General features: G+C 38.1%; 1 protein-coding gene across 1 annotated transcript in view; it reads left to right on the forward strand.

Moving 5' to 3' along the window:
- The window catches only part of LOC115209581 (tetratricopeptide repeat protein 16-like), a 132,266-nt gene that overhangs the window by 27,425 nt on the left and 89,250 nt on the right, over positions 1-15,591 (forward strand). The window contains exons 5-7 of the mRNA XM_029778019.2: positions 2,435-2,564; positions 6,590-6,801; positions 9,171-9,418. Coding sequence (XP_029633879.2) covers positions 2,435-2,564; positions 6,590-6,801; positions 9,171-9,418 — 590 coding nt within the window. The remainder of the gene's footprint in view (positions 1-2,434; positions 2,565-6,589; positions 6,802-9,170; positions 9,419-15,591) is intronic.

A 15,591-nucleotide genomic window follows, 5' to 3' on the forward strand; every position in this document is an offset into this window, starting at 1 on the left:
TCCCCTAGAAAATATTTTTATTTTCCAATAGATTACTTATTTTGATATCAGCAGATAATGATTAAAAAATTAAAGGACGTTGTTTTACATATGTGTTTGTACACAGTTGGGAATACAGATGTACAAATTGAAATGAAAGAAAAGATAATGAATTGAAAGTTTGGTAATTGCATTTATTTCCACCACACTACACCCATGAGATCAATGTGTTGTCTATAGAAAGAGTGCTCCTTGGTACAAGTAAATGCCATTGAAATCATTTCAAACCTATCCGATTTCCCTTATCAAAACAGCGAGAACTTGGCTGTGTGGTAAGTAGCTTGTTTACCAACCACATGGTTCCGGGTTCAGTCCCACTGCGTGGCACCTTGGGCAAGTGTTTTCTGCTATAGCCCCGGGCCGACCAAAGCCTTGTGAGTGGATTTGGTAGACGGAAACTGAAAGAAGCCTGTCGTATATATGTATATATATGCGTGTGTGTGTGTGTTTGTGTGTCTGTGTTTGCCCCCCTAGCATTGCTTGACAACCGATGCTGGTGTGTTTATGTCCCCGTTACTTAGCGGTTCGGCAAAAAAGACCGATAGAATAAGTACTGGGCTTACAAAAGAATAAGTCCCGGGGTCGAGTTGCTCGATTAAAGGCGGTGCTCCAGCATGGCCGCAGTCAAATGACTGAAACAAGTAAAGGAGAAAGGAGTAAGGAGATAAGTTATTGTCACCCAGGAAGAGGATTTTTTTATGCTCAAGAGAGAGGAGAGTGTATTTGATAGAAATTGTTGAAATATATATGTACTTCATATAAGTAGCAAATTGTGGTGGATGGTAGTCACTGTACTTGGATCTACTTAGTTTGAGTAACAAAATCGCCCCCCTTTCAAAATGATGTAAAAAAATCTGAAAATTTATCATATTATAAACATTCTTTTTTTATTCAGGATCTAGTTTGTTTCATCCACAAAATCCTCATTTTTTTTAAAAGAGAGTAAAAAATCTGAAAATTAGTTATCTTGATGCAGTTCTCCATGCTTATTCCTATGAAACCATGAACTTCTGTAGAAAAAATTTGACACACACAAAGTTTTTTTTTTTTTAATTTGTGGTTTTAATATACAGACAGTCCGAATTTACCATTTGTTTTTCTATAATTTCCAAATAATTTTTTAAATACTTCATGATGTGTGCATCATGTCTACAGAATAATAGACAGGCCATCATGAGAACAAAACGTATGTGTGTATGTAGACATAGATGTATGCGCATGTGTTAAGAACATATAAGGATGGCAATAAGAAGAAAGTGAAAGACTCTAAAGCTATCGAAGTGAGAAGTTCATAGACAAAAGAAAACCAATACCAGTTCGTTGTCAATAGTACACGGTAGTTGAAATACTGTATCAAGAAGTTGCAGCCGTGATGCTGAGCCAGTTGCAGGTACAGTCATATGTGAAGTCATGGCTGCTGTCTGAGTCACTTGGTACAGGTTGTATATTTGCTGTTGATCCATGGTGAAGTGTTGGAACCTGGGTGAATTGCTTGCTGAGCTGCGTACATAGAGAGATGATGCTGATGATGGTGGCGATGAAGATGGAGGTTGCCATAATGCTGTTGGATGAAGTTTGTAAGTCTCAACGCGGCTGCTGTGGTGTTGTCTGAAACTGGCTGTGTCTTTGTGGTCAGTGGCTAGACCTTAAAAGGTCTGGAACCAAAGACTTTGGAACAAAGAAATGCTGAGTTTTTATAAGGAGCTGTAGGCTCAGACAGGGTGGTGAACAGGCTGTCCCAAGTGATCCTATTTAGGGCTTCCAACTGGTTATACATGGCAAATTAGCACAACAGAATAAGAGACAAATTGCACCAATACCAACCAATCGGAGTAGTAGATACAATATTGTCCAAATAGTGGCCAAAGGTTAGCTGTTCCCTGCTATGTTCAAATGCAAGTATATATAATAAATGGGAGAGAGGAATTTCAGCTGGGTCTATGCTACAAAGGTTATGAAGACAAGGAAAGCTCTTAGACTGTCAGGAATCACTATCTGGTGGAGTAGGATATGGCTTAGTCAACCATATAGCCAATCAGGTGGCACAGGAAGGTGCCATAACCTATGACTAGTGTAGGAGCATTATAGTTAGCCACTACAAGGGTAAAAGAAATGCCTTAGAAACAATTTCAGGGAGATCAGGCTGCTGGACCAGAAGACTAAAAGTAAACAGTTGTACTGGGCATTCATTGACCTGGAGAAAATCTTCAACAGAGTGCCTTGCTCTGTTATCAGGTGGTCTCTAATGAAGCTAGGAGTAGGTGGATGGCTTGTTAGAGCCATACAAGCTATGTATTGTGGTGCTGTCACTTATATTCATCTCCCTGTAACACACACACACACACACACACACACACACACACACTCACATGTATGTATGTATGCTATTTTCTAGTTTTAGCTGTCTGGTGAAGATGAATTGCGAAGCTGAAGCTTGGGCAACTCTTAACTCATTGATATACGAGTACCCTGACAACTTAGACCTCATTGTGATGAAGGCTCGTCTTAGGCAACTCTCTGGAGAGGTAAGGATCAAATAACATTTAATTATTTCTGTCATAAATGTAGTTATCCTGTTATTGTCTCTACTCTTTCTCTTCTATGTCTGTCTATCTTTTTCTCTTTTTTCTTTCATATTCACACACATATTCATACATTAATATTTATATAAATGGCCTCCTTGCCGGTGGCATGTAAAAAGCACCATCCGTTCGTGGCCGTTGCCAGCCTCGCCTGGCCCCTGTGCCGGTGGCACATAGCACCATCCGTTCATGGCCATTGCCAGCCTTGCCTGGCCCCCGTGGCACGTAAAAGCACCATCCGATCGTGGCCGTTGTCAGCCTCACCTGGCCCCCATGCTGGTGGCATGTAAAAGCACCATCCGATCATGGCCGTTTGTCAGCCTCGCCAGGCCGCCGTGCCGGTGGCACATAAAAAGCACCATCCGTCCGTGGCCGTTTGCCCGCTCCGTCTGGCACCTGTGCGGCTGGCACGTAAAAAGCACCCACTACACTCACGGAGTGGTTGGCGTTAGGAAGGGCATCCAGCCGTAGAAACACTGCCAGATCAGACTGGGCCGATGCAGCCTTCTGGCTTCACAGACCCCAGTTGAACTGTCCAACCCAGGCTAGCATGGAAAGCGGACGCTAAATGATGATGATGATGGTGATGATGATGATGATGATATAAAAGAAGAAAAAGAAAATGGACATTGGGAAGTTAATTACTGTTTATTATTAACAACAAATTAATCATCATCCCTCACACCTGTTTCAGTTGTTACTCAGTGAATTAATTAAACATTAAATTCATATGACCTGAGTATAATATCTTCAGAGGGGAAAAAAATATACACTTGAATGTTTTATATATGTGTTTATGGATTCATATATATATATATATATATATATATAATATATATATATATATATATATATTATATATATACATATATATATATATACACTATTCAGTTGATGGGCGGTATTATGCAGTTGAGGGTTGTTGCTTTTTAGACCCAAGTCAGTTCTAATTGAGGAAACCCACTATTGAATGTTTTCCAGCCTTAACTATTCCATCTTTTATTCTGAGATAGTGTACCTAAGACTACATACTCTAATGTTTCCTTGCATTTTTAAGATAGTAGGATGTGGTATGAAGGATATTTGGATGTTATTTTTAGCAAGTTGAGCCACCTTGTTGAGACTTTTGTCACAAGTGTATGTAATGTGGTTATGATATTGGCGGTGGTAGTTGTGATTGAAGTGGTGGTTGCTACAGTCTCGGTTGAAATAGTGGCAGGTCTGGTAGTGGTCACAATGATGGCAGTTGTAGAGATGGGTTTCTGGTGGTAATGGTGATCATCATCATGGCAATAGTTATCAAGGAAAAAAGTTTAATGTGTGTGTTGATGCACATGTATGTGTCTCCTGGTCTTAACATTGTATGATAGTTGCCGATGAGACACACTACCACATAAGCAAAAACATGTCCAACCACCACAAAATACTATGTTGCTTGGAAACAGATGAGGGTTAGTGACAGGAAAGATATACAGCAGTGCTTTTCAAACTTTTTGCTGGAGTGGAACCCCCAAGGAAACATTCCACTGGCTCGGGGAACCCCTGTGCAATGATTTAATAGTCTTATGCACACATATCTGTACAGGAGAATTAAAAATTACTGCCGATTTTAGCAGTTTTGTAACTTCTTGCGGAACCCTAAGGTTCCACGGAACCCTGGTTGAAAACCACTAGTATACAGCCATAGAAAACCTGATTCAATGAATCTCATCTGAGCCACACAAACATGGAAAAATGGATGTTAAAATAACTATGATGATGATGATGATGGTGGTGCCTTTTAGGTGAGCAAATGAGGCAGTTTCATAATTAAATGAATTATTCTTAAATATAAAAATAATAAGTGGTTTCTAATTCATTATCAAATACTGACAAGCTCAAAAACTCTATGCTTTTCGCTCTCAATATATTTACTAAATACTAATGCTTCACAATATTAAACTATGTGCAATAGGTTCAACTCCAGAAAGGTATTAAATATCATACTATAAAGGCAGAATGATGTCTGCTTTCTCAGTGTCGTATTGGTCATTTGAAAGTAAGAAGTATAAATGTATATGCATGTGTGTGTGCATGTATCATTTTTCTCAAATGATGGAGTTAATTTTCATGGGTACACTTAAGCTTTTTGGAAATGTATAAAATATTGGTAAATAATATATGTGTGTTTATGTGTACGTGTGTTGGATGTGTTATGCATAAGATCCCATTATGACACCTTGAGCCAGTGTTCTCTGCTATAGCCTTGAGTCACTTGGCTGATGGAAATTGTGTGGTAGCCGATTGGGTGATTCAAGAATTCATCCTTGCCCCACAGTTGCTTCCTAGTTCTGACTGATAATTATGCTAACAATACATTTCAGTGGAATATTCAGTCACTAACCTGTAATCCAGTAAGCCAGTAGTTTAGTTGATCAAACAAACAAACAAACAAAAACCCATTATCAAAACTAAAGAAGATCCAAATGAAGCAAAAGGCAATCCTTACATCCATCTTAACATGGATGTTGTGTTAGAACAGTGAATAGGGCATTATTTACTCTGTGGGGACATCTCATATGGACACACGGCACATAAAAGCATTCATGTTTATGTCATAGGCAAATGAGAACTTCTGCTACTAGCATTGGAACTGCCAGATCATGTGATTTCACCCTGCCCAGGTTCATTAGCAGCAGACATCCAGCAGTGATACAACTGCTGAATCTCATTGTCAATGGTATTTGGAACTTCTATTGTCAATGGTATTGTCAATGGTATTTGGAAGTTCTATAGGCGGCGAGCTGGCAGAAACGTTAGCACGCCGGGCGAAATGCTGAGCGGTATTTCGTCTGCTGCTATGTTCTGAGTTCAAATTTCGCCGAGGTCGACTTTGCCTTTCATCCTTTCGGGGTCGATAAATTAAGTACCAGTTACGCACTGGGGTCGATGTAATCGACTTAATACCTATGTCTGTCCCTGTTTGTCCACTCTGTGTTTGGCCCCTTGTGGGTAATAAAGAAATAGGTATTTGGAACTTCTATATATCATTGACAGTGAGATTCAGCTGTTATGTCACAACAGGACATCTGCCACTGTTGATCCTGGGCAGGGCGAAATCACATGAGCTACCTGTAACAGACGATTCTCATTTGCCAATCAATTAACTATGAGTGCTTTTTTTGTGCTATGTGTCCATATGAGAGGTCCTCCCAAGGTAAATAATGCAGCATTCAGTGTTCTAGTACAACATTCACGTTAAGTTTGACATAAGGATTGCCTTTTGTTAGTAATTCTGCTAATTATTTTTTTGATAAACCTGCTAGCTATTTGCAACAGCAGTGATCGAAAAAACACCGAAATACTATATATTTTTCTCAGTGAGATTCAACTGTTATGACATCACTGGATGTTTGCTACAGGGTGAAACCATGTAATCTGACAGTTCTGGCCCCTGTAGCAAACAATTCTTGTCTGCCAACAATAGAAACATGAGTGCTTTTTATGTGCCTTGCATCCATACGAGGGGTTCTCTCAGGGTAAATAATGCAGTATTTTGGTGTTCTAACATAGCATCCATGTGAAGTTTACATATAAAAAAAGGTGGCGAGCTGGCGGAACCGTTAGCACGCCAGTTGAAATGCGTAGCTGTATTTCGTCTGCCGTTACGTTCTGAGTTCAAATTCCGCCGAGGTCGACTTTGCCTTTCATCCTTTAGGGGTCGATAAAATTAAGTACCAGTTACGCAGTGGGGTCGATGTAATCGACTTAATCCATTTGTCTGTCCTTGTTTGTCCCCTCTATGTTTAGCCCCTTGTGGGTAGTAAAGAAACATATAAAAAATGTGAAAGGTTTTCTCATGTTACAATGAAAGTGTTTTTAACTATCCTCCCTCCCACTCTGTGTCTCTTCCCTGCTCCATCTCCTTTCCAACCTGAATTGAAATAATTGCTATTCTAACAATGGATTCTGTTGTGCTCCTCTTGCAGTATTCTTTGGCATTCTATGACTTGAAAAACATTGCTGAATACGAAGACGGTGCTAATGCTCGTGCAATGCTAGAAGCAATCAGAAACAAGGCAGAGGAATATTGGCAAGTGGCCATCAAGCTGAACATGCGACAAGATTTCTATCCAGCCATCAAAAAAATTCATTTGGCCATTAAATTATGGCCAGCCCAGGCCAAATTCTATTTTCTCAGGTATGCTAGCACCTATTCTTAACTCTACCAACATCATCAGTATTTTGACTGCTGTTCTTGTAGTTGCTATTACTATTTAACCCAAATCAGTCCGATGGATCAGCCTATGATAAGAAGCATTACAATCAGGATCATCCCATTTTTTTTTTTTAGCCTCTCTCTGTTACTCTGTTACTTGTTTCAGTCATTTGACTGCGGCCATGCTGGAGCACCACCTTTAATCGAGCAACTCGACCCCGGGACTTATTCTTTTGTAAGCCTAGTACTTATTCTATCGGTCGCTTTTGCCGAACCGCTAAGTAACGGGAACATAAACACACCAGCATCGGTTGTCAAGCAATGCTAGGGGACAAACACAGACACACAAGCACATACAAGGATATATATATATATATATATATATACATATATACGACAGGCTTCTTTCAGTTTCCGTCTACCAAATCCACTCACAAGGCTTTGGTCGGCCCGAGGCTATAGTAGAAGACACTTTCCCAAGGTGCTACGCAGTGGGACTGAACCCGGAACCGTGTGGTTGGTAGACAAGCTACTTACCACACAGCCACTCCTGTGTATCTAAAACTACATTATTCAACGTGTCCTTCCATTTTTTTTTTAAAGCTGGTAGATATGATTTAAGGAAGGTTGGCTGCTATTTCTAACAGAAAAATTGATTACATATTTGCTACCTTGTTACCTCACACCATGTTATATCTGATGTTGTTGTTTAGCCCCAGGTCAATCCTGATCATATAGACCTATGGCAAAAGACATCCAGCCAGAGTAATCCTTTTTCTTTAACATAGGCGCAGGAGTGACTGTGTGGTAAGTAGCTTGCTTACCAACCACATGGTTTCGGGTTCAGTCCCACTGCGTGGCATCTTGGGCAAGTGTCTTCTGCTTTAGCCTCAGGCTGACCAATGCCTTGTGAGTGGATTTGGTAGACGGAAACTGAAAGAAGCCTGTCGTATATATGTATATGTATGTGTGTGTATATGTTTGTGTGTCTGTGTTTGTCCCCCTAGCATTGCTTGACAACCGATGCTGGTGTGTTTACGTCCCCGTCACTTAGCGGTTCGGCAAAAGCGACCGATAGAATAAGTACTGGGCTTACAAAAGAATAAGTCCCGGGGTCGATTTGCTTGACTAAAGGCGGTGTTCCAGCATGGCCACAGTCAAATGACTGAAACAAGTAAAAGAGTAAAAGAGTAAAAGAGTATAATATGTTCGATTTTTAAAATGAGTTAGCAGCAGAAATTTGGTTGCTATTTTTAACTGCTTAAATTACTACATAGAAGCTCCATCCTTTGCTGGATGTGTTATTGTTGTTGTTGCTGTTCCTTTTGCTACTGTTGTTGCTAATACTGTTATTGTTGCAATTGTTGTTGTTGTTGTCGTTGTTGTTGTTGTTGTCGTTGTTGTTGTTATTACTGCTGCAGTAATGTTATACTGATGTCAAACATTTATGGTTCTAAAAGCTTTTTAGTCAGGTTTTTGTCCTCAACATGATCAACGCCATCAGTATCATGATATCATAACCACTAAAACCACCACTACCACCACCACCACCACACCATCACAACACTATCATCATCATCATCATCACTAATGCTATCATAATGTATATTCTCATTGTCTCCCTTTTGCCAAAGTCAGATCTATCTTTCATCCTTCAAGGATTGATAAAATAAAGTACCAGTCAAATATTGAGGTTAAGTTAATTGACTATTCACCTCCCCACAAATTTGTCTACTTGTGCTTGTCTTACATATTATTACCAATACACTGTTATAATCACATATTCTCACGCTATTGCCAGTGAATTGTCATATATAAAACTAGCAGTATCGCCCGGCGTTGCTCGGGTTTGTAAGGGAAATAACTATATAAGCATTTTTAGAGATGTAAAGTATAATAGGCATCTCAATATGGCTAACCACAAAGGGGGGGAGGGTTACTGTAGCTTTTTACATTCTGAGATTTAATAATAAATTTTTAGAGAGTTACTTCCCTTATATATGCCAAAAATGCATTAAAAATGGGAAAAATTGATGGTAAATTTTTTTTTAAATCGTAGACTCATCGTAGACACGCGCTAATACCCAGAAGGGCTCGATATGAATCACGACTATAAGATACCTGGTTTTGGTTAAACTGCACCGCAAAATGTGGGAGTAAGGAATCTAAATCGTAGGAGACAGACAGCACACAACCTCACTTTTATATATAAAGATTACCAATACACTGTTATGATCACATATTCTTATGCTATTACCAGTGAATTGTCATATATAAAATTTCTCAAATCCTACTAAAGACAACTAAAGACAACTACAGCAAAAATATTCTCTCCAAATTCTTCTGCACAGAGGTATCCTGTACCGTCACATCAATGAGTTCACTTTATCCATCGATGACCTGATTGAGGCCCTTCAGAAGAGCACCCCTGAAGAGAAGGAGACATATGCTTCTGATGCTGAGAAACAGCTTTTGCTGACCTTCAATGATTTCTCAGTAGAATGTTTCACCAATGGATATTTTGATGATGCCATCAAGCTGCTCAACAAGGCCATCTCTGTGGAGAAGATGCAGAAAGGGCTCTACCTGAACAGGGCTGGTCAGTAAGAAACACTTTGCTTTACTTATATACATAAGCACATGAAGAAAGATGTCTGCATGCACACACGCACACACACTCACACACTCACACACACACGCGCGCACACACACACATATTAACCACAGCATCTGTAAATATATATATATATATATATATATATATACTTTATTAAAAATCAGCAAAAATATCACAAAAATTGTTACTCAGAGCTTCACGTTTCTGTTCATCGGACAGTTTTGTTTAGAATGGAACAAAAATAAGGTTATAAGCAAACATATACAATTAGCTTAATAGATACACACTTGAAACTGGTTTTGTTTCATTGGTCCTTTCAACTAATGGTCTTTACAGTGACCGGTTGCACACAATGAACAAATTATGGTATAAAATCATTTTATTATAAAATCGAAGAAAACCTTAAATCAAAAATAGCTTATAAAGAAGGACAGAGCCTAAATAGCCAGGGTAAATAATTATCTGTAGAATATCAATCAATTAATACATTAAAAGTTATATCTGTTTAAAAAAATTTTCATGTTGGATTACATATACATTTAGCAGTATATGCACATACCAAGCCATCTATAATATACATATATACATTAAACATACAGACACATGTACATAGCTACATACATATACAGACATATATAGGCAAGACATAAATATATATACAAATGCATATACATATACATATATATATACATATATCATCATCATCATCATCGTCGTTTAACGTCCGTTCTCCATGCTAGCATGGGTTGGACGGTTCGACCGGGGTTCTGCGAAGCCAGAAGGCTGCACCAGGCTCCAGGCTAATTTGGCAATGTTTCTACAGCTGGATGCCCTTCCTAACGCCAACCACTCCGTGAGTGTAGTGGGTGCTTTTTACGTGCCACCTGCACAGGTGCCAGGCGGGGCTGGCAACGGCCACGGTCAGATTGGTGTATTTTATGTGCCACCGGCACGGAAGCCAGTCGAGGCGGTGCTGGCATCGGCCACGAGTCGGATAGTGCTTTTTACGTACCACCAGACCAGGGATCCTGGCTGGTTCAATTCGATTTCGATTTCGCTTGCCCCAACATGTCTTCACAAGCAAAGGGGGTTGGCAAGGGTGCCTGTCGTACGGTCGCATTGGAGTATTTTACGTGCCACGGCCACGAGTCGGATAGTGCTTTTTACGTACCACCACCAGACAGGGATCCTGCTGGTTCAATTCGATTTCGATTTCGCTTGCCCCAACATGTCTTCGCAAGCATGGGGGGTTGGGATGGGTGTCTGTCGTCGGATGAGGTTCTATATCGACTTCGCTTGCCTCAACCGGTCTTTGTGTCCAAGGGAGGAAAGGCATTCATAAGTGGGCTTGGGCTCACTTGTCCTGCCTGGTCTTCTCACGTACAGAATATTTCCAAAGGTCTCGGTCTCTGGTCATTTCCTCAGTGAGGCCTAAAGTTCGAAGGTCGTGCTTCACCACCTCGTCCCAGGTTTTCTGGGTCTACCTCTTCCACGGGTTCCCTCAACTGCTAGGGATTGGCACTTTCTCACACACCTATCTTCATCCATTCTCGCCACATGACCATACCAGCGCAATCGTCTCTCTTGCACACCACAACTGATGCTTCTTAGGTACAACATTTCTCTCAAGGTGCTAACGCTCTGTCGAGTATGTACACTGACATTACACATCCATCGGAGCATACTGGCTTCATTCCTCACGAGCTTACGCATGTCCTCAGCAGTCACAGCCCATGATTCGCTGCCATGTAGCATGGCTGTTCGTACACACGCATCATATATATATATATATATATTATATATATATATATATATATATACCAATTAAGGACTGAAACAAAAAGTGGACAGTTAACATGCTAGATATAGACGTCAAATCGCCGAAAAGTGGACAGTCAACATGCTAGATATAGACGTCAAATTGCCATTCTCCACAATGGAGAATGGCGATTTGACGTCTATATCTAGCATGTTGACTGTCCACTTTTCGTGTTCAGTCCTTAATTGGTATATATAAATATTTAATCTTCGGATTCTTTTTTTAATATGCTAGACCACTGGTTTTAATTGATAAATATTGATTTCTACCCTTAATTAATTTTATATATATATATATGTATATATGTGTATATATATACATATACATATATACATATATATATATATATACATATGTATATATGTGTATATACATATATACATATATATAAATATATATATATATATATACATACATATATATAAATATATATATATATATATACATACATATATATAAATATATATATATATATATACATATGCGTGTTGTGTTCTTGAGCAAGACACTTTATTTCACGTTGCTCCAGTTCACTCAGCTGTAGAAATGAGTTGCGACGTCACAGGTGCCAAGCTGTATCGGCCCTTGCCTTTCCCTTGGACAACATCGGTGACGTGGAGAGGGGAGGCCGGTATGCATGGGCAACTGCTAGTCTTCCATAAAAACAACCTTGCCCAGACTTGTGCCTTAGAGGGTAACTCTCTAGGTGCAAACCCATGGTCAGTGTCTGACTGAAGGGGGTCATATATATATAAATATATACATATATATATATATATACATATATATATATAATATATACATATATATATATACATATATATATATAAATATATATCACATATAATATATGGTATACATATATATATATATATTATATATAATATATATATATATATATATATATAATATATATGTATGTATATATGTACACACACACATGCATGTGCACTAAATCTCCTGGCGTATGCTTATATAAGTTAGTTGTTACAGACAAAAGAAAGAGAAAGAAAACATCAGAAAATATTAAGTGGGGAGGGGGACGGAAGAAAACAGTGGGAAAGAAGAAAAAGAAAGAGAAACAGAAAAGTAGCAAGAGAAAGGCCCCAAAATAGATAGGGGCAGAAAGTGTTACATCCTGGTGCTGAAAAGTAACCTACAACAATTAGATACATCATATGGCTTGAGCAACAAACACATAAATACGCACGCATAAAAATACGTAAGTACAAATATACATGCAAATATACAAAAATATGTACGCAAATACATGCTCACATATATAAAAGTATACATACACATTATATATGTGTGCATATATATATATATATATATACATACACACACACATATATGTGTATATATATATTATATATATATATATATATATAATATATATATATATATTATATATATATAGCATAATTAAATACATGAGTCAACGATAAAGCTTGGTCAAGTTTAAGCTTAAATTTGTAAAACAGTAAAAAGCTTTCTTAAAAATGAAGTCGAAATATACACTAGCATTGCGATGCAAAATAACTATACCGTGTAAATTCAAATTCAAATGCGACAGTCAAAAAAATGTGTTTCAAAAGTCAAAACATTTTACCCATATGGTATTTTGTCAGTTGACATTTTAAACTTTGCGGCATGCCTGCAGGAGTTTAAGAGCTCACGTCTCTGGTTCAAAGTATTTTTATCCTGGAACAAGATGAAGAACTTTTCTGAGAGGCAAAGATTACATTTCATAGGTCTTTTATAAGCTCCATGTCTGTATGCTGGACAATCACACCTCTGTCATCATTGCAATCAGATATATTGGCCTTATCAGCCACAAACAAGCATGCAGATGATGTGGAGAATAGCCTTCCTAATCTTCGTCAGCGAAGCCAAGCCAAGAATGAATACTAACTGTATTAGAAATGCATCATGGTATATATGTGTGTGTGTGTTTATAAATAAATATATGTGTTTAAATATATATGTGTGTGTGTGTATGTGTGCATTTATATATATATATATGTGTATCCATATATATATATGTGTGCTTATATGTATGTTTATATGTGTATATATTCTTTTATTCTTTTACTTGTTTCAGTCATTAGACTGCAACCGTTCTGGAGCACCACCTTGAGGGGTTTTAGTCAAACAAATTGACACCAGGACTTATCTTTTTTTGTTTTTTAAGCCTAGTACTTATTCTATCAGTCGCTTTTGCTGGTCTGCTAAGTTACAAAGGCATAAACACACCAACACCAGTTGTCAAGTGACGATGGGGACACAAACACAGACACACATAGATATATATACATATATATATATATGACAGGCTTCTTTCAGTTTCTGTCTACCAAATCCACTCACAAGGCTTTACTTGGCCTAAGGTTATATTAGAAGACACTTGTCTGATGTGCCATGCAGTGGAATTGAACCTGGAACCATGCAGTTGGGAAGCAAGCTTCTTACCACACAGCCACACCTGCACCCTATATATATATTATATATATATATATATAGATATATATATATATTATATATACATATATATATACATATATATATATATATATACATATATAACATATATAATATATATATATATATATATATATATATATAACTACATATATATATATATACATATATATATATATTATATATACATATATATATACATATATATATATATACATACTTATATATATATATATATATATATATATATATTATATACCATATATATATACATATATATATACAGATATATATAACATATATATATATAATATATAATATATATATATGTATATATTATATATATATATATATCATCATCATCATCATCATCATCATTTAACGTCCGCTTTCCATGCTAGCATGGGTTGGACGGTTCAACTGGGTCTGGGGAGCCGAAAGCTGCACCAGTCCAGTCAGATCTGGCAGTGTTTCTACAGCTGGATGCCCTTCCTAACGCCAACCACTCCGAGAGTGTAGTTGGTGATTTTATGTGCCACCGACACAGGTCCGAGACGAGGCTGGCAGACGGCCACGCTCGGATGGTGTTTTTATGTGCCACCGACACAGGTGCCAGACGAGGCTGGCAGACGGCCACGCTCGGATGGTGTTTTTATGTGCCACCGACAACATATATATATATATACTATATATATATATATATATATTATCTATATATATATATATAATATATTATATACATATAATTATATATATATCTGTCCTGCGACTCAGGTCTTTCTTTGCTGACCTGCCACTAATGCTTCCTTGTGACCAGTCATTCCTTCTACAGTACCTCTGGATATCTCTACCTGGACTCACATGTTTGTAAGAAATGATGCCATCAAGGGACCATGCACACCTCCCTTACACAGGACCCTATTGTGTTCTTAGAAGCACACCGAAACTGTTCACTGTGGACATTCACAGGAAAAAAATAGACTGTCTCTATCGACAGAGTAAAAAAGGCCTTTTCTGAAACATTTATGCCACTTGCTGACACACCATCATTCTACAAACACTCCCACCCACACAGGCACTACCTCCACTCACCAAAATACCAGCTACACAAACAGGACACATTCTGGCAGATCGGTTTATTGGCCGAAGGAATTGTCTCAGACTATTTACATTTCTTAACTTTTCTTGACAGTGACTGTTCCAGAGAATTGACTTATGCTGCTAGAGACACTGCATTCATATTTTCTCTCTTTCTGTATCATTGTGTGTGTGTGCATATGTATACTAGTGCAAACATGCTATCTTAAAGATAGCATGTTTTACATTGGTTTGATATCATTGTGTCAGATATTACTATATAAATCACGTGAGACAGTCTTTTCCAAATTGCATTTGAGCCTACCTGTCAGCTATAAAAGCTCACCTCTTTCTAGTCTCAACGTCTGTTGGTTTCAGACTTTCTAAGGTCTAACCACTGACCACATTGCAGCGACTTCCATCTCCATCACCACCTAACCATCTAAAGTGGTGACCCAACATGATGTGGACACTAACTTGTTCTATTTGATGGACACCTTTCTTTGCTGAACGTTTTTCCTTTTGATTGTTAAGTGTTTTGCTCATATTTTTTTTTTTTAGTTTATTGTTCAACATTCATACATACATACATACATACATGCTGTCTGCCTCGTGCTATCCACTCCAACACACTTCTAGGTTTATTCTAGCAGAAAGTTTTTCTCAAGCCCTTCCTCATCCGGCAAAAATCTCCTCACATGTTTTTGTCATGTGTTTCTTCTCTGATTTGTAAGAAGCACAAACTACCTCCTATAAACGCCTTTTTTTGCCTTTGCAT

This window comes from Octopus sinensis, linkage group LG3 (genome assembly GCF_006345805.1).
Source record: "Octopus sinensis linkage group LG3, ASM634580v1, whole genome shotgun sequence".
Lineage (NCBI taxonomy): Eukaryota > Metazoa > Mollusca > Cephalopoda > Octopoda > Octopodidae > Octopus > Octopus sinensis.